This window comes from Micromesistius poutassou (genome assembly GCF_964030765.1).
Source record: "Micromesistius poutassou genome assembly, chromosome: 17".
NCBI lineage: Eukaryota > Metazoa > Chordata > Actinopteri > Gadiformes > Gadidae > Micromesistius > Micromesistius poutassou.
In genome coordinates this window covers 15608834-15628223 of record NC_140287.1, presented here as the reverse complement: position 1 = coordinate 15628223, position 19390 = coordinate 15608834, and the positions used below count along the sequence as shown (strand labels likewise).

General features: G+C 50.1%; 1 protein-coding gene across 1 annotated transcript in view; it reads left to right on the top strand.

The window, feature by feature from the left end:
* Positions 1–18002, top strand: part of trim9 (tripartite motif containing 9) — a gene marked incomplete at both ends in the record, with an annotated part of 18366 nt that extends 364 nt beyond the window's left edge. The window contains 10 exon segments of the mRNA XM_084482138.1: positions 541–565; positions 568–662; positions 9095–9205; positions 9722–9875; positions 10874–11019; positions 13456–13594; positions 15199–15228; positions 16599–16902; positions 17056–17218; positions 17925–18002. Coding sequence (XP_084338264.1) covers positions 541–565; positions 568–662; positions 9095–9205; positions 9722–9875; positions 10874–11019; positions 13456–13594; positions 15199–15228; positions 16599–16902; positions 17056–17218; positions 17925–18002 — 1245 coding nt within the window.
* Between the last annotated feature and the right edge of the window lie 1388 nt (positions 18003–19390).

The following is a 19390-nucleotide window of genomic DNA, read 5'->3' as shown; positions in this document are numbered from 1 at the left end:
CTCCAGCCCCGGGCGGGAGAGGAAACCCTTCCTGTCTCCTGCATCTATCTTTATCCCCACCTCCATCGCCTCCGCCACCTCCACCTCCACCGTCTCCTCCCAGCCGGCTCCCAGTGCGTCTGCTCCAGTGCTCCCTACACTGATCCTCCTACAATACCGCGCAGCCTCTACCTGTCCAAACCCTTGTAGGAAGACACGTTCCCCGGCTGCTTCAACAGCATGCAAATAAAATGGGTTTTGAGGCTGAAAGAATCATTTTGTTAAAGTTAAGTTTGGTCATTGAGTTAATGATAATAGTTAAACAAAACGTTAATTTACATTTGTGGATGATTATTGAGTGCTCTGTTAAAGGGCCCCTGTTTCATCTGCAGTTGTGACGTCGATTCGCCGTTACGAGCCGTGTCAGAATCCACCCTCTAGTGACATCACAAGTGGGACCGTTCGAGTTCATTTGCTCGTGTTAGTTTTGTGTCGACGTGCAGCAGAACAGGGTGGAGTTTGACGTGTGTGTGTTTGTTTTTTTACGCCCCCCCCGTGCAGGAGAACGGGGTGGAGTTCGAGGCGTGTCTGTGGCGCAGTGCGACGCCCTCATCGACGCCCTGAACCGCAGGAAGGCCCAGCTGCTGTCCCGCGTCAACAAGGAGCACGAACACAAGCTGAAGGTGAGGCGCGCCAAGCGGGGGACTGTTCCTCTGAGAGGGGGACGTCGCGTGGCTGAGAACAATGGAAGCGTACAAAGAGACAGCCACCGGGTTTAAAGCCAGGGCGGGCAACTTGGAGAAGCCAGCAAGAGTCAGATCAATTTTGAAAGTATGAACTGAACTTCAACAGCAAATGAATTTCATCGACAGCCTCTTCGTCTAGAAATCAACATCAACGGCTAGACATGTTTGTCGTGGGCAGAGATACACGTTGGAAATAGAAACTTGGTTTCTCAAGGCCCCATGTGGTGTGAGGATAATTCAGTAGATTGAAGGTGTCCCACTTCCAATATCACTGAGATCCAATCGCTGATAGCAATGGGTTACTTCAACGAGTTCTACTTCAATGTGTGTGTGTGTGTGTGTGTGTGTGTTTGCAATGTGTGTCTGTGTGTCTGTGCATGCGCGCATGTGTGCGTCTGTGAAGATGTTGCACCTGTCAGCAGATGTTGATTGTTGTTGATACGGCTGGGGTAATCTTTCAGCAGACATGATATGAAAACTCGTTAGAGTTTGAAAACTCTATGAGTTTTCATATCGGATTTTGTGTGTCTGGTGGGAGGCGGAGCCAGGCAGGGAGGAGGGGGGGAGGGGAGGGAGGTGGGGGAGAGTGATGGAGGAAAATGAAGGCGGTGGAGGAGGTGGAGGTGGAGAGAGGAGGAGGAGGTGGTGGAGGTGGAAAGAAGGAGGAGGTGGTGGTGGTGGTGGTGGTGGAAGAGGAGGAGGAGGAGGTGTGGTGGAGGTGGAGGTGGAGGAGGAGGAGGAGAGGGAGGTTGTAGAGGAGGAGAAGAGTGGGGGTTGATAGTGGATGTGGTGGGTGGTGAAGGAGGAGAGGAAGGTGGTGTAGAGGAGGAGGCGGATGGTATAGGGTGAGGAGGAAGGGCTGGCGGAAGAGGAGGAGGAGGAGAGGGAGTGATACAATTGTGCTGAACAACATCCAATTTCACCGCCTGGACAGTCTGTAGAATTAAGGTTCCTCACACACATGTCTGCTGGAGCGGCACGTGTGTGTGTGTGTGTGTGTGTGTGTTGTGTGTGTGTGTGTGTGTGTGGTGTTCTCAGACACCGTACAGTCACACACACACGGGTCATCGAAGGTGTGTGTGTGTGTGTGTGTGTGTGTGTGTACATGTTGTATTCATATGTGTGTGTGTGTGTGTGTGGTTAAATCACACACGCATTTTTTGCAGAGTAGAAAATTCTATGTCTAAAAGTCCTTTTGGTTTGAGGAACGGGGAAGAGTAGCGAGTGCGTATGCGGGAGGGTCTTTGAGATGTTGACGGGCAGTTTGCCGACGGTTGACGTGTAGGTGGTGGGGGGGATTCTCAACCGCACTCAGGAAAGTTAAAAACAGTCCATCTGTGGCGTCTGGAGCGGAGTGGGCCGAACGCCAACAGCGGCGTCACGGCCGCGTTCCCCTGTTCCTTGTGAAACACGCTCATCTGACTCACATCTTCACTTCCCCCGGAAGGAAGATGGGTGTGAGACTGGCCCTCGTTCAGCTCCGCGTGTGTCTGAGGGGCCACCTGCTTCCCCAGGAGAGGGAGACGGAGGGCCCCTGGGGGGGGTTGTGGGTGGGGTGGTATTGTAACCGGAGAACCGGGGCTAAAGGCTTAGTTATGGTTCCACGTTGACGCAACACAATGACCATGCTGTCGCTTCGACGCAGTCGTGAACCTGTTTGGTTCTGTGTCGGGTTTACGTTAGCGGGACCGATCACAGCCCTTTGCTTGCTGCGTCGCCTCGATGCAAGGTTACAATTTTTGGGAGCTGCACGTCAGGCCCTTGCGGTTGACACAAGGAGGGTTCCGCAAGGAAAATAATGGGTCTGTAAACCCCCTTGCGTTGCGTCGACGTGGAACCATAACTAAGCCTTTACGAGCAGGGGAAGAGATGCTGTGAGCTTCATTAGCGTTGGAGGCTAGTGGCTTAGCGCTGCAGCACGTGTTTGCCGGCTCACCGAGTGGATCAGAGCTGTGTTCCCTGAGCCGTGTGGATGATGATGTGGTTTGGTTTCACACCGGGCCCCCTGATTGGTGGGGATTGGTATCACCTGCTTCGTGTCCATAGCCAACTCATTCCTCAATATATACGTTTAAAATGCCTCCACAAGGAGTCTATCTCCACCCTGGAGTATGAAGTATGATTTATCCTCTGATTGGCTGATTGGTAGGTGGAGGTGGAGCCCACAGACGTCCCGTACGGAAGAGAGTCAGATCTAGTTATGGGGCGAGGGGGGCTGTAACCAGGGAGGGGAGCTGTTAGTGCCATCGCCTAGCAACAGGGGGGCTGGAGGCCAGCTGATCCCAGAGCTGCCCCGTCGTTGTGTTGATCGGGATGTGATGGCAGGGTGTGATTGGCTGGAAGTTCTGGAACAAAGTTTGGGAGACGGGATGTCACATGAGTCAACCTTGGCATTTGGTATTTATTTTATTATTATTTTTGTGACGTATTTAGACTCCTTGTCGTGGGTCAGGATGTTTTCCTGAGGGCCTCTGCTTTACCTTACGACCAGGGTGTGATGTTGATCAGAGAGGTTATCTTCATCAGCGGGGGGGGGGGGGGCGATTTCTAAAGGGCACGGTAACTGCCAGTCAGCGCCTGGTGGGAGAAACGGGGGCTTTTCAACACACACAAGGATAAAACGCCTACGTCTGCACCGAACGGCACCTCACCATCACAGGTCCGTCCCCACAGCTGTGACCTGTGTGAGTCCGCTGTGTGGGATCGAACCTGCGCCCCCTGTCCTGGGGTGGACCTCCAGCCACGCCCGTCAGGCGCCTGTCGCGAGGTCTGGCAGAGAGACGCTCTTCCTTCACACACTTCCTGCCTGCCTTTGTTTCAAAACCTCTGTTTAACTCTCGCTCTCTCTCTCTCTCTCTCTCTCTCTCTCTTCCTGTCTCCCTGTCTCTCTGTCTGTCGCTGTCTCTCTGTCAATCTATTCCCCTCTTTCTCTTTTCCTTTCACTGTCACTCTCTCTCTCTCCCTTTCATTATCTTTCCCATTTTATCCCTCTCTCACGCTCTCTCTCTCTCTCTCTCTTCCACCGTCTGTCTCTCTCTCTTCATCTCCATCCCTGTCGCTTGTCCAAAATCGTGTGTCTCCATCATTACTCTGCCTAATTGCAGTTCACCAAAAAATAAACCGGAGGCTCACGGTCTAGAAGTATGGATGTTGGGCTCCCAGCAGAAAGTTACCCTCAGCCATCCAGAGATGTCTGAGCTCACCTGCTCCTTGAAGACAACTCAAATGAAACCTCTGCTGAATGACAAAGTCTCCGTGGGTCAGAGATGTTAATTGCCTGAAGGGGTCAGTTCATAGCATCTCCAGTATTATTTCTGTAGTATTTGTTTAGGCTGTGCAATTAGTCGATTTTGATCATGATTTTGATTTTGGGTCAAACAATCTCCAAACGAATATAACATAATTTAAACGATTTGAACATTTACTGTTTGAAAATTTGGGTGTTTTTTTTTAAGGGAATTTCAAAGTGCTTCATGTTTTCAAACTCAAAAATAATCATTTGAATAATCGTGATTTCAATATTGACCAAAATAATCGTGATTATGATTTTTCCCATAACCGAGCGGCCCTAGTCTGGGGTCTTTCTGCAGGTAACGGGGTTCCCCGGTGTAGCTTGGCTCCAGGTCCGTGGCGGTGGGCTGGTCCGGTCTCCGGGTTTTGACGGGCTGTGTGCCCCCTGGTCTCTGCCTCCCCGCTGTGGGTCTGTGCGTCTCAGTGGGTCTAAAGTGGGGTTGAGCCCTCTATTCTACCTCTCCATCAGGAGGTCTCTCTCAGCGGTCGCCGACGATGGCTCTCTCCTGATGAGGTCGTCGCTTTCCACGCCTCCCTCGCAGCCCCAATCTCTGTTTTTCACGAGTTCCCTCTCCTTTGCTCTCTGTTTGAGTCTCTCTGTTTTTCCAATGTTATTATCTATCCGTCTCCATCTGTCTCATCATTCTCTCGCTCCTGCTCTCCATTTTGCTATCTCAATACATCTATTTATCTATTTCTCTCTCTCGCTCTCTTTCTGCCCATCTCTCTCTTTCTCTTTCTCTCTCTCTCTCTCTTTCTGCCAATCTCTCTCTCTCTCTCTCTCTTGCTCTCTCTCTTTCTGCCAATCTCTCTCTCTCCCTCTCTCTCTCTCTCTCTCTCTCTCTCTCGCTCTCTCTCTCTCTCTTTCTCTACCCATCTCTCTCTCTCTCTTTCTGCCCATCTCTGTATCTCTGCCCCATGCCTCTCCCTCACCCCTCACCCCTCTCCCCCTCTCCCCCCTCTCCCCCTCTCTCTCCCTCGCTGCATCTCTGCCTCGCCCTATACCATCTCTCTCCTCCCCCTCCCTCCCTCCCTCTCTACGGGGGGGTAATAGTGTACGGCTACACGGTGTATCAGGAAGGTGTCCCATGATTGATGATGCGTACTGTGCGGGACGGGGGGGTCATGAGGCCCGCGGCTGGCTCCTATTGGCTGGAACGTCCGCACCTGATACCTGAGGGGGGGCTTCCCTCTCTAGTGTGTGTGTGTGTGTGTGTGTGTGTGTGTGTGTGTGTGTGTGTGTGTGTGTGTGTGTGTGTGTGTGTGTGTGTGTGTGTGTGCGTGCGTGCGTGCGTGCGTGCGTGCGTGCGTGCGTGCGTGCCTTCTATTGTTACATGGATCGCGAATCACCCGGATGATGTCTAATTGCTGTGATCGCCATGGTTACGGCAGGAATAGTTACTAAAGCCCTGAAACGTTTGGCAGAACACACGCGGCGTCTGTTCCTCAAAACACAGGGTGTGTTAGGAGAAGACTCTCGGTCACACGTTCACACGGCTCCGCTAACAGACCGTGAACAAGTAAGGGGATTTGAGGGGAGAAAAGGAGAAAAGCGTCTAGGGTGGAGGCTCCGCTGGTCGGGTCTGGTCCCTCTCCCTAAGGAGATAGGGAGAGATGGAGGGAGGGAGGGAGATAGATGGAGATGAAGGGAGGGAGAGAGAGAGGGAGAGGGGAGAGGGAGGGAGTGAGAGAGAGAGAGATGGAGGGAGGGAGGGAGTGAGAGAGATGGAGGGAGGGAGGGAGAGAGGTGGAGGGTGAGAGAGAGATGGAGGGGGGAGGGAGAGAGAGGGAGGGTGAGAGAGAGATGGAGGGGGGAGTGAGAGATTGAGGGAGGGAGGGAGTGAGAGAGATTGAGGGAGGGAGGGAGGGAGGGAGAGAGAGCTGGAGAGAGAGAGAGAGAGAGAGAGAGAGAGAGGGAGGGAGAGCTGGAGAGAGAAATGGAGGGAGAGAGAGAGAGAGGGAGAGAGAGAGAAAGAGAGAGAGAGAGAGAGAGAGGTTAGGAGACTGCAGCCAGGACACATTGTCAGGTCAGGAGTACCGCAGTGCCCTAGTAATCATGACAGAGAGATATATTAAGGGAGAGTTTGAGAGAGAGGGAGAGATGGAGGAAGAGAGCTGGAGCAAAGAGGCGCATGGCCCAAATGAAAACACACACAGACACACAGACACACACACACACACATACACACAAACACACAGCTAATGCTGCTGCATACCTCCACATCACGACAGGACTGAGCTCCGTCCATCTAGAGTGTGTGGGGGTGGGGGGGGGTGGTTGAAGAGAGAGTGCCCTATTTACACAACATGTTCTCTCCTTGCAAGTGTGTGTGTGTGTGTGTGTGTGTGTGTGTGTGTGTGTATGTGAGAGTGAAGGTGATTGGACAGGTGTGTGTGTGCGTGTCTCAAAGTGCATGTGTTTGAGTGTGTTTGTTGTGTTTGTGACCTCATGTTAAAGCAGTTTAAACGGGTGGCCTGGTGCTGTGCTGGAGGGAGCGAGGGAGGGAGGGGACGCTCTGGTCCACAGTGTCGCCTGTTATCTCAGCCACTTCCCGTGCGTGATGCACAGGAACCAGCGGCGTGTCCTCTGGATGGAGATCAGACCGTCTCACGGACGTCTGTGAAGAATAAGATGACATAAAGATATATATTGTAATACGTGGGCGGACTGGAAAGAGAGTCTGACTCATAGGTGTGTGTTGTGTGTGTGTGTGTGTGTGTGTGTGTGTGTGTGTGTGTGTGTTTGTATACCCCCCGGCCGGTGCCAGGGCTCGGCTGCGGGCTGATGATAGATTAACGGTCCTGACTCAGCAGTTGGGCTCTGGTACTGGAACCAGCGACACCAGGTCACCACCGCTGGACAGTACATCCCCCCCTTTCTATCTCTCCATATCACTCCCTGTCTCTAGGGTGTGTGTGTGTGTGTGTGTGTGTGTGTGTGTGTGTGTGTGTGTGTGTGTGTGTGTGTGTGTGTGTGTGTGTGTGCGCGTGTGTGTGAGAGGGGGAGAGAGAGAGAGAGAGGCTAAACAATAGTTTGCCTTGTTAGCTATTCTCCCGTCATTGGACTCCCGTCCAGCCAGGTGCTGGGGGGCTAGCCGTGACGTATGCAGCCACGCCTGTCGCCATCCACGAGCAAGATGACCCCCCTGACCCCGACCTGCTCCTTAGCGACACGTCAGGGACTTGCATGTTCAGATGGATAACTAAAAGGATGACGATGATCAAAGCCATTAACAGCCTCCTCGCTCCTGTCCTCTGTCAGCTGATTACCTCACAGTCGAAAACAATCAGAAAAACGCTCCTGATTAAAACCAGTTGATTAATAATAAGGCCATTAGCGGCTGATTAAAACACATTGGCTTCCGCTGTGCACCGTGCGACGGCAGCGCTGTGTTTGTGAGTCAGTCGTTCAATTAGCCTCTGGCTGCTAACTTGTTCCACTCCGGAGCCATTACTGTGACGGCTTCTCTTTATAGGTAGCAGTGTTGAGGCTGGTTTAGCCCTGACCAGCTAGTGTAGCTTTAGCATTGTCATGCGTATCAAAGTCTAACTCTTTAGCCTTAGCCTCGCCTAGCCGAGTGTATCCTAGACCTAGCTTAGCCTAGTGTGTGCTAGCCCTAGCCTAGCCTAGTGTATGCCCTAGCCCTAGCCTTGCCGAGTGTATCCTAGCCTAGTGTAGCATTGCCCAGCCTGGCCCTGGCCTAGCCCTAGGCAATACTAGCCTTCCCTGTCGTATGGTAGCCTAGCCTAGCACGGTTTCTCCAATGCACCAGCGATAGCCGCTGCTTTGCATAATCTGAATGGGTTAGTGGTGGTGTGCTTTGGACTATGAAGGGGCCCTTATCGTCAGAATATATATTTTAATATTTTTCATAGAACTCTCGTTCATAGAATTCTCCTGGCAAGGATTCTCCTCTTGTGGAAGTGTTGAAGGGCTGTTGTTGCCTAGCAACCGGCAGACCAGCATCCTCCGCCACTGATGGAGAGGAGGATGCGGTGGGGCCGGAGAGACGGCACAGGACGATGTTTCAGTTTCGGTTCTCGTCCGGCAAGCCTGAACGACGACTGGGGTCCCCGGTTAGATTCCGGAGGTGTTGCCCAAATGGTCGGAGGTATCTCTCCACCTGTGGAGGGGTAGTGTGTGTGTGTCATATATGTTAATATTGTAATATGTTAATTATGTTGTTCTACACGTCTAGGTGAGGCCTGAGAGAATGAGTCGTGATTGTTAATGTTCTCGATGATCTCTACCAAACCATATGGTCACATTGGAACCTGCCTCTCGTCGTTGCCGTTGCCTTCTGCAGAATGCACCAGCTCTGAGATGAATATAAACTAAAGCTTGCATTGAACTGCAGCTCTCGTACACTCGCTCTCTCTCCCTCTCTTTCCTTGACCTCTCTCTCTCCGCCTCTCTGTCTCTACCTTTCTCTCTCTCTCTACTTCTCTCTCGCTCGCCCTCTCTTTACCTCTATGTCTCTAGAGTTAGCATTAAACTTGCAGATATCTGTCTCTCTCTCTGTCTCTCTCTCTCTCTCTCTCTATCTCTCTGTCTCTCTCTCTCTGTCTCTCTGTCTCACTCTCTCTCTGTGTCTCTCTCTCTCTCTGTCTCTCTGTCTCTCTGTCTCTCTCTCTCTCTATGTCTCTCTGTGGTCTCTTGAGTCAGCCCTTGAACAGTGATTCGTTAGTGACTCAGCGGTCGAACACCACCCTCGCTCTCTCAACAGAGCTAACACCCCTGTTCTCTGTGAACTGTACGTCTGCCCATCTGTCCACTTCCCGACATTCAGGTTAGTGAGTGAATTAGTTAGTTAGGGAGTTAGGTAGTTAGTTAGCTTGTTATTTGGTTCGCTAGTTGGATGGTTTGTTAGTTTAGACACGGTTGTAGTTTTTGTTTGTTTCCTCTGTCTAACTTTATTCACATCATCTCTCTCTACCTCTCTCCCCCTCTTACCTCTCCCTCCCTTCTCCCCCTCCCTCTCCCTCCCTCCCTCCCCCTCCCTCTCCTTCTCTCTCTCCCTCTCTCAACCTCCCCCTCCTCCTCTCTCTCCCTCCCTCCCCCCCCCCCCCCGGTCCAGGTGGTGAGGGACCAAATCTCCCACTGCACAGTGAAGCTGAGGCAGACCACGGGTCTCATGGAGTACTGCCTGGAGGTCATCAAGGAGAACGACCCCAGCGGCTTCCTACAGGCAAGTCATCACCGGGACTCGAACCCAGAACCATTTCGGCTGGGAGTCCAACAGCGGAAATATGGGGATTGAAACCCTGATCCTTTTTTGCACAGGAGTCAAATAGTTGTTGGATTGCATATTTGGAGTTTTGAACCCCGTTTTTGTACTACAAACTCCACTACCCACAGTGCACCAAGTATTTGCGAGCTCATAATCGTCAGCAATCCCCCGTGTTCCAGGCCCCAGGGTTCAGCGAGGCTAGCATGTGGAGCTGAGCTATGATTGAGGACACACACGAACGTCAAATACACTAATGTGTCACTTTGGTCATAAAGCAGGCTTGGACAGCTGGCCGACTCGGATATTAGAAAGTCAATTTGTTAAAAGGCGAGATGGAAATGTACTTTTAATACTTTAATCTACTTTCAACTGAAACTTCACTGGTTGTGAAAACCTCCTGTTGCCATGGAAGCCGTCTGTGTGGCGGCGGAGGTCTGACCGCTCTCTCTGATTGGCCCGGCTCCCCCTCCTCAGATCTCGGACGCGCTGATCAGGCGCGTGCACGTGACGGAGGGCCAGTGGGGGAAGGGCACGCTGACCCCCCGCATGAGCAGCGACTTCGACCTGACGCTGGACAGCGGCCCCCTGCTGAGCACCATCCACCAGCTCGACTTCGTCCAGATGAAGGGTGAGCCGCACCCTGGGGTGGGGGTGGTGTGTGTGGGTGTGGGTGGCTGTGTATTTTTTTGTATGTGTGTGGCTGTGTATGTGTGTGTGTGTGTGTGTGTGTGTGTGTGTGTATTTTGTGTGTGTGTGTGTGTGTGTTCGTGTATTTTGTGTGTGTGTGTGTTCGTGTATTTGTGATTTTGTGTGCTTGTGGTTGTGTTTTTTTTTGGTTTGTGTATTGTGATTTTGTGTGTAGGTGTGTGGAGGTATAGGGTAAAGCCAAAGCCATAGGGCCATGTCGTGACGGATGCAATATGTTTTCCAATTTCTACATCCAAAATAGACTTGAATCCTATTTGCAGCGAGCAGAAAATACAGCCGCGCTACAGCAATGTACTGTTAAAACAATTGGATTACATCGATGTTTTAGGCCGTGCCACAAATACAAACCAAAATTCATGTTCTGTGTGTTTTGGGCTGTATAGTGTATCTATAGTATGTATGATTGTTTGTGTGTGTGTGTGTGTGTGTGTGTAAGTGTGTATAATTGTATGTGTGAGTGTGTAGGTGTGTGGGTGTGTGGGTGTGTGTGTGTGTGTGGCAGGATAGTCTCTTAGTAGCTAGTTGTTCAACTCCTAGACAAAATGCACCGGGTTTGATTCCCGACTTCTGCTGTTTTCTCTCAGGCGTCCTGCCTAAACCCCGCCCCTTAGTGACGTCTGACCTCCACACAGGTCCGTTAGACGGACGTGTCTGTATCTCACTGAGACAGAAGGGTGCATGTTGGCCTCATACAGGCCACAGCGTACTGTTGAAAACGTACACATTGCATTCGTTTTCATAATTCATGTCGGTCTACTGTAGGTGTTAGCTGTTATGTGACTTCCACTTAAAGATACTGTGTGTGTGTGTGTGTGTGTGTGTGTGTGTGTGTGTGTGTGTGCGCGCGCCTGTGTGTGTGTGTGTGTGTGTGTGTGTGTGTGTATGTGTGTGCATGTGTGTGTGTGTGTGTGTGTGTAGTCCCCGCCCCTCCCATGCTCCAGTTGGAGGAATGCTGCACGCAGAACAACAGCGCCACGTTGTCATGGAAACAGCCTCCCCTGTCCACCATCGCCGTGGAGGGATACATCCTGGAGCTGGACGACGGCAACGGGGGACAGTTCAGGGTAAGACCTCCGTCTGGCCCTCCGTCAGCCATCAGCCATCACCCAAACTCCATCCTCCATCACTGTGTGTGTGTGTGTGTGTGTACACTTTGCAGGCAGCCAGGAGGGACTACTTTTTTGTATTCGTTAAAAAAAAAGCTTTTCAGACTTTCTCGCTTTTTCAAAATTGAGGGTGTCTATGACTTTCATTTCGCCATACTTGCGTAACCATTTTATAAAAGCAATAGATCACTTCAGTCAGTGAAATGTGCTCATTATACCACAGTTAGGGGGGTCGCCGTCCCTCCGCTGTGCGTCTGGATGGACAACACTCCTTAACTGTGGTATAATGAGAACATACCACAGCCTGTCGTGATCTATTGCTTAAATATATAACACAGATTAATTTATACAGTATATACAGAGTAATATTTATAGAATTCAGAGTAATATAAAAAGTATATAGAGAGTAATAAATAATTAAACAATATATAGTAATATATACAGTATACAGTAATATATACAGTATACACAGTAATATATACAGTAAACACACATTACTATATACAACTATAGTAATACTATAATAAACTTTAATATATACAGTATACATGGTAAGATATACAGTGAACACACAGTACTATATACAGTATACACGGTAATATATACAGTATATACACAGTAATATATACAGTATACACAGTAATATATACAGTATATACACAGTAATATATACAGTATACACAGTAATATATACAGCACACATGAAGCGGCAGAGAACCCAGCACCAGAACAGAGGGCTCCTGTCTGCTCCAGCGACCCCAACAAAGACTCTCCTCTCTGGGCAAAGCCGGCAGAGCGTTGGCCCCACACCCCATGGATGTGTGCATCGCTTTGTACTTTGTGTGTGTGTGTGTTTGTGTGTGTGTGTGTGTGTGTGTGTGTGTGTGTGTGCGTGTGTGTGTGTGCGTGTGCGTGTGTGTGTGCATGTGCGTGTGTGCCTGTGCCTTTGCCTGGGCCTGTGAGTGTGTCTGTGTGCGCATGTGTCTGTAAACATGCGTGTCTGTGTGTGTGCACTCTGATGTTGAGAGCCAGGTCATGTGACCGCATGACACCAGACGACACGGTGTAGTAGAGAGGAAAGGACCGGACCACAAGAACCGTCCGTCTGTCCGCAGGGTTCGCAGGTTTGATTCCCACAGGAAGTGCAGTGTCAGATCAAAAGCTGTGGGCGACCCCTCCCCTGCCCGCGGCCCTTCAGCGTGTAATCCAACGCGCGCCCCCCCCCGGACCCCCTCCCCTCCCGGCGCTCTATACAGTCCCCACTCCGCTTTGTGGAGGACAGACCCAGCCTCTACCTGTGGAACAATGCCCGGGCCTATCGGTGTCTCCTGACCCTGACCTCCTTCCCCCCCCCCACCCCGATGGCTCGTGTTACAGCGCCGTAGAGTGCCGTAAAAGTTGTACTTTTCTCTCCGATGGCGATGTCTACGTCAGGGAGAGGGTTTGAGAAAAGAAACCATTTTTTGCCGGACTTCTGGGTTCCGAGCCCAGATGTCCGCGGCAGAACCGTCCAGAACCGTCCGGGAGGTTGTTCACCGTACCGCTGCTGTGGATAAAAGGTCACAATAAGTAAATAGGAACAGTTCGATCAGACCTGATCGGCGTTCCCAGCTCTGGGTCAACCCCTCTGAACTTCAGTTCCCCCCCCCCCCCTTGGCGGTTGCGGTTTACGCTTACCAGTTTGCGTTTCCGGTCCCCGTTTTTTAACAGCGTTTAAACGGGTGTTGGCGGCGGCGGCGGCGGCTCCTGCTGTGAGGATGTGTGTCATCTCATGGCTCTCTGGGGCACAGCGTTCTGCGCTGGCTCGGTTCCTTCTGTGACTCAGAGAGCCGGCGCCAACACAGGAGAGGGAACGGGTAGAGCTGCTATTTATACCCGCTAGCGTGGGCCAGATCCTCCCACGCACGCGCTCGCTACTCTTCACTCACCCCCCCGTGGGACGGCCAGGTCCGCACCGAGCCCCGAACATACAGACACAGGATCGTTCTGTTTTTTTATTCATAAACCATCGCCGTGGTTACGTTCGGCCCACGTTAAGCTGGTTTGCTTAACGTGAGTGGGGTGTGTGTCCCCCCCCTTACCCCTCCACCACATCCCTCTTACGCACTTATTGTACGTAGTACGTCCTGGCACTTAAAGATAGTACTCAGCATTGTGTAGCATCTTACGTCCTAGCTCTCTTATGTCCTAGCTCTCTTTGTTGTAGACGGGGAACGGGTTAACCTAGCGATTGTTAGTACTTGGCACATTGTTCTATGAACATCCTTACTGTACCGACAGCGATATATCGTTTCACCTTCTTCTGACAAACGTACTTATTGTAAGTCGCTTTGGATAAAAGCGTCCGCTAAACGCCCTGAATGAAAAATAAGTGAAACGTGTGTGTTTCCACAGGAGGTGTACGTGGGGAACGAGACCATCTGCACGGTGGACGGCCTGCACTACCACAGCACCTACAAGTCCCGGGTGAAGGCCTTCAACGCCAGCGGCCTGGGCCAGTACAGCAAGACGCTGCTGCTGCAGACCTCCGAGAGTACGTCCTCCTACGGAACCCCCGTCCCCCCCCCGTCCCCCCGTCCATTCTAGAGCCTTCCAGAGCCTCTCCCTTATACAGAAATCGTTTTTTTTTTCGTTTTTTTTACAAGATACTCCCTGGTTCTGCTCCAATCACAGCTGGTCTTTCTGCAGCGTTGATGACCTCACAAACAAATGATTTCTTACTCCTTTCGACAAATTGCAAACATGTGTCGATATTATGTAACGGTGTCGGTGAAGCTGTCAGACCCTTTACAAATATTACTACAAAGAATACTGTATTTTTTCTGTATTTTGACCTAGAAAATATCCTAGTAACAGTAAAACAGTATCCTTCTGAGTCAGAAGTAGAAGAACAGTGCTTGATTTATTTGATTCATTACGTCTCTACGTCTGGTGTGTTTAACAGCCCAACCCGGCCCGGACCAGATATCAAAACAATAAATCCTGAATGCCTGCGGTCCCAGCAAAACCATTAATAGGATCCTAGAGAAATTAACTTTGGAAATCGGGAACATAATTGCAAAACCGACACATGTTTGGAATTGATCGTAACAGTCGATAACAGACTCGTAAAACTGCATCATCAAAACATCGATTACAACCGGCCGTTTTATACCAAACATGAACTCCAGCGGAGGAGTTTACACTAAAACCTTTCAGGTGGGAATTCTGTGTTTGGGAGGACATTTTTTAATCCTTAATCAGGTGAAGTATTATAATAATAGTTTATAATCCACCATAAGCCTGCTTTTCCATTAGTAATGGGCTGTTCTGTGGAGAGAGGGAAGCTGGTGGGAGGTTTGACATACGCTTCGATGGACCAATCAGCTGTTAGAGACTACAATACTATCTTACTGTATAATAGGATCTTGTATTAAGTAGGTTTCTGTATATGACTAAGTCCTGCTTCCACTGCACATTTGATTTAATAATTTACATTTTTAAGAAACGTAAGCTTCTTGCTTTGCCATCATGCTTTTTAAAATTTAATTTTTAGCAAAATGACAGCCCAACTGTAAAATGACCAACACCATCCTGCCGGTCTAAGGTCTGGGTCTGGTGGTCTAGGGTCTGGGTCTGGTGGTCTAGGGTCTGGTGGTCTGGGGTCTGGGGGTGGGGGGTGGTGGTCTGGGGTCTGGGGGGTGGTGGTCTCACAGGGCTGGGTGTGTGTGGGGGTACAGAGTCTCTGGGTCCAGCTCCCCTGACCTGCTGCTTCTGCTTCCCCTCCACCTCCTCTCTTATGCTTTCTACTCCACCACTCCTCCCCAACCCTCCTTCTTCTCCCTCCTTTTCTTTTTTACTCTCCCCCTCTCTCTCCTCTTCTTTTTCAAAACGTCCCCCACTCTTTTCCTTCTCTTCTTCCTCTGTATCCCCCTCTTTCTTTCTTTATCTCCTTCTCCCTCCCCTCTCTCCCTTCCCCTCTCCTCCCTCTGTCTCTCTCTCTCTCTTTCTCTCGCTCCCTCCTCCCCTCCTCTTTCCCCTCTCGCTATCTTTCCCCTCTCTCTTTCTCCCCCCCCCCTCCCCCCCCCTCTCCCCCCTCTCTCTCTCCTCTCTCTCTCTCTCACTCTCTCACTCTCTCCCATTCATCTCACCTTCCAGCTGGACTCCCGCCTTGCGACATGGGCTCAGGTATGGACGGGTCTCCCCCCCCGCCTCCCCCATCCCTCCCTCTTATCCCGCCTCCCCCATCTCTCTCTTCTCCTCTCCTCCACCATCATCTTGTTTTATATCAAAGCATCCATTTGACCATTTCCAAGAGTGGGCCGTTTCCTTTCTTCCTTTCTATTTATTTATTTTAATCCATGGGCTGCAGTTATCATTGTTATTATTATTATTATTATTATTATTTAATTTTTCCTTTAAAGGTTTGCAGTTAATATCAGTTTTATTTCCCCGGGGAAATATGGGCCTGTAATGAGACTTTGGCTCGAGCAGAGTGAGTCTGAGGGAACAATGAAACCTTCTGGAGCCCATAGGAACACAGTGAGCTGCTCTCTGCTGTCTCTGCTGCCTGGCTGTCTGCTAGCTGGTGAAGGGCTATATTACTAGCTAACGGAGGGCTAGCTAGCTATCTGCTAGCTAACTCTCGGCTAGTTAACTCCCTTACTGCCGGACTGAGGCTGTTCCACTGGATCTGGGTCAAATGTAATTGGGAAATGATGATTCCAGAAATAATTAATAATGATTAACATGTTAACGATAATGGCTTGTCTGCTTAACAGTACAACAAGACGACTGCAGAATTAGTAATGCGATAATTTGTGTTTAAATTAGGCTGTGGTATAGATGCATATTGATGTGGAGATTGTGAAGTTGGCTTTGTGTTTAAAGACTTTTCACCCGGTCTAGTATTCATGCAAACTCATTGAGTGATGTTGTAAGTTAAATTAAGTAATCTAGTCATCTAACAACCATAAGTGGGCGGTGTGTTGGGGTCCCACAGCGGACCCCCTGGGATGATCTGTGGGGTCCCGACATGTTTATAAACCCGGAGTGAGAGGAGACGGCTTCTCCCCCCACTGTAATCACCTCACCTCATACAGACTCCATCTGTAGTCTGACCTGTAGACTCCATCTTGTTCTGCTCCCCTCGTCCTCCCAACGATTTTCATTCTCAGTGGTTTATGAGCTCCTGTAGAGTTGAGATTAAACTGTGTGTGTGTGTGTGTGTGTGTGTGTGTGTGTCCCGGCCTGTTTGTGTGTACACGTGTGTGCTTTCCTGCCTGTGTGTGTGTGTGTGTGTGTGTGTGTGTGCGTGTTGATGCGCACGCTTGTGTGTGTGTTCATGCGTGTGTGTGTGCTGATGCGTGTGCTTGTGTGTGTGTTCGTGCGTGCGCGCATGTGTGTGTTAATGCGTGTGTGCATGTGTGTGTTCGTGTGCGCGTGTGTGTGTGTGTGTGTGTGTGTGCATGTTAATGCGTGGGCTCGTGTGTGTGTTTGTGCGTGTGTGCGTGCGTGTGCGTGTGTGTGTGTGCGCGTGTGCCGCTCCCTCTCCCCAGTCGCCTGGTTCACCTTTGACCCCGCCTCGGCCCACCCCGACATCCTGTTCTCCAACGACAACCTGACGGTGACCTGCAACAGCTACGACGACCGCGTGGTCCTGGGGGGCTCCGCCTTCTCCCGTGGCGTCCACTACTGGGAGATGACGGTGGATCGCTACGACAACCACCCCGACCCCGCCTTCGGCGTTGCCCGCGGCGACGTGCTGAAGGACGTGATGCTGGGGAAGGACGACAAGGCGTGGGCCATGTACGTCGACAACAACCGCTCCTGGTTCATGCACAACAACTCGCACACCAACAGGTAGGGGTCCGTCAACCGCCGTCTTGTTGCCGTTTTAACGTTTGATGTAGCAAAAGACAACGGAAAGTACGAATAATGCTACCTTCCAGCTCCAGTGATGTGTGTCCTGTGTGTCTTCCTCTCGTCTGATGTGTCCTGTGTGGGCTCCCGTAGGACGGATGGTGGCATCGCTAAGGGCGCCACGATAGGCGTGCTGCTGGACTTCACCTGCGGCCTCCTCATCTTCCTCATCAACGACGAGCAGCAGGGGCCCGTGGCCTTCGAGGGCCTGGAAGGGCCCTACTACCCAGCCATTAGTCTGAACCGCAACGTTCAGGTACGCACACGCGTTGCTACCCAGCCGTTAGTCTGAACCGCATCGTTATATACACATTTAGAAAACGGGTGGCTTAAATCAAGCGATCTGATTGGTTCCCAACTGTTGTATATTGAGCGTATACACACAGCTATGACGCCCGTTCAGTTTACAGAGTTCAGTATCACTCCGTGCCTAACTTGAACTGTTGTTTAAATAGGCAAACATTTGCCTATTTCTTTCCTGATTAATTTGTTGTGGTTACAGGAGCTATACAGCTTCAGGTGAAACATCCACCAAAACAAGTCTCATAAATATTCTCCCTGAATACTAAACCTCAAAAACATGAAGCTTCAAAGACCAAACAGCTAATAGTGTTTTTGTTGTTGTTTTGTTGTTGTTATGGTTGCCCTCAGCCTGCTCTACTCATTAATAGTCGATGGTGATTTTCAACGTTTCTGGGTCTGCGGCTTATGTAGCGCAACACCCCCGCCTGCAGGCCACACAGGGAACTTCAACAATAGTACCAGTAATGAACTGTCGTTCATTACAATTTGGATAGAAACAATTTCATTAATGACGTACTGATTCTGGATATGCAAAGGGCTGCAGTAGAGACTAATAGGGCTGGGTTCAAACAGTCAATTTTCTGATTAAAATCGAATTTTCATCAGAGTTCACTACCTGAAGTCCCACAGACTAACATGTGTCTCTGGTCTCCCTGTAGGTGACCCTCCACACTGGCCTCCCCATCCCTGACTTCTACACCCCTGGGGAAGCTGACCCCAACGACTCTGAGTGTTGAGAGACCAGTCCCCCCCCCCTCACTCCCCTCACCCCCTCCCCCCCTCCCCCACTCTCCCCCCTGACGAGCCACGTCCTCAATACAACTAACCCCCCCCCCCCCCCCAGACTGGACGACATGTCCTCAGCCATTTTGTACGGTGTATATGAAGAAGAGGAGGATGAAGAGGGGGCCTGACACCACCACGGACACTTGCCTCAGACCAGCGGACCTGGAATGGGTGAACTGGTTGGTGTGTGTTGAGCCCCCTGGTGGTAGAGGAGTTTGTTGTACTCAGATAAAGCCATGAAAGATGTGATAGTTCAGTGAAGGAACACACACACACAGACACACACACACACACACACACACACACACACAATTAATTAATTATCTATTCATCGACCATTTCAACCAATCTTACAATGTCATGCTGCATTTTGGACACAAGGAGGTGCTGGTGTTCAATGAAAATTGCCTATTTGATATAAAGCGGCAGTGATTTCTCGTAGAGAGAGCAATAGTTCGACTCTCGACTGTACTAGCGGCTTATATCCTCACCGGTGTAAATGCGATGCTATTTAGTGGCTTAGCTTCTGTAAACCCTTATTTTTTGTAAAATACAGCATCGATGTATAAAAGCAACTAAATCGAGGCCTTTATGCAGCCTTTTGACTCAGCACAGCGCTCTCTCAAAAGAGCAGACTTTAATTTTGGGTGTTATACTATACAACTATTCTGCTAATTATTACCCATGTGCTTTTGAGCAAGAAAGCAGCGTGAATTAAATATAGGATTATGGATGTACTAAGCGGTGCTGCCGCTAGATGGTGCTGGTTGTTTTGCTGTAGGTGAGTCGAGCCGCTAGTTTTGTACTGTAATTGAAAAGGTCCGTAGGTGGGGAAAATGTGTATAGTTTTACATAAATTATTGATGTTATGTTAAGTTATTTTTTAGCTAAACTTTTATCATTGATTGTTTCAGATTTAGGCATATAGCTGTACAATTGAAAAACGTGTCCGTTTAATTGTTTGGAATGTGTTGCTCAGAGAGACAGAGAGAGATTCTCTCCAAATGGCTCTTTTGTTGCTGAAGCAGAGAGGAAGGATTTAAGTGAAATGAAGACGACCCTCTTTTCCTTTAAACCCCTCAAATGTACGGTGATAAAGCAACTGTGAGGTGAATACATGTAATCTTTTATGGTGATTATTTCATGAATGGAGCTCCACTAAAAACCTACCAAACTCTTACCTTAGCCATGTTTAACCCTAATGCCAAATCCCAATGATATTGAACGCAATATACCTAAACACGACCACTAGCGTGCATAATCACCACAAAAGTACAGCTCCTCTACCTTGCTGCTGGCCATAGAGGTGCATGAACAGGGGTCTCTGTGTGTCCCACGT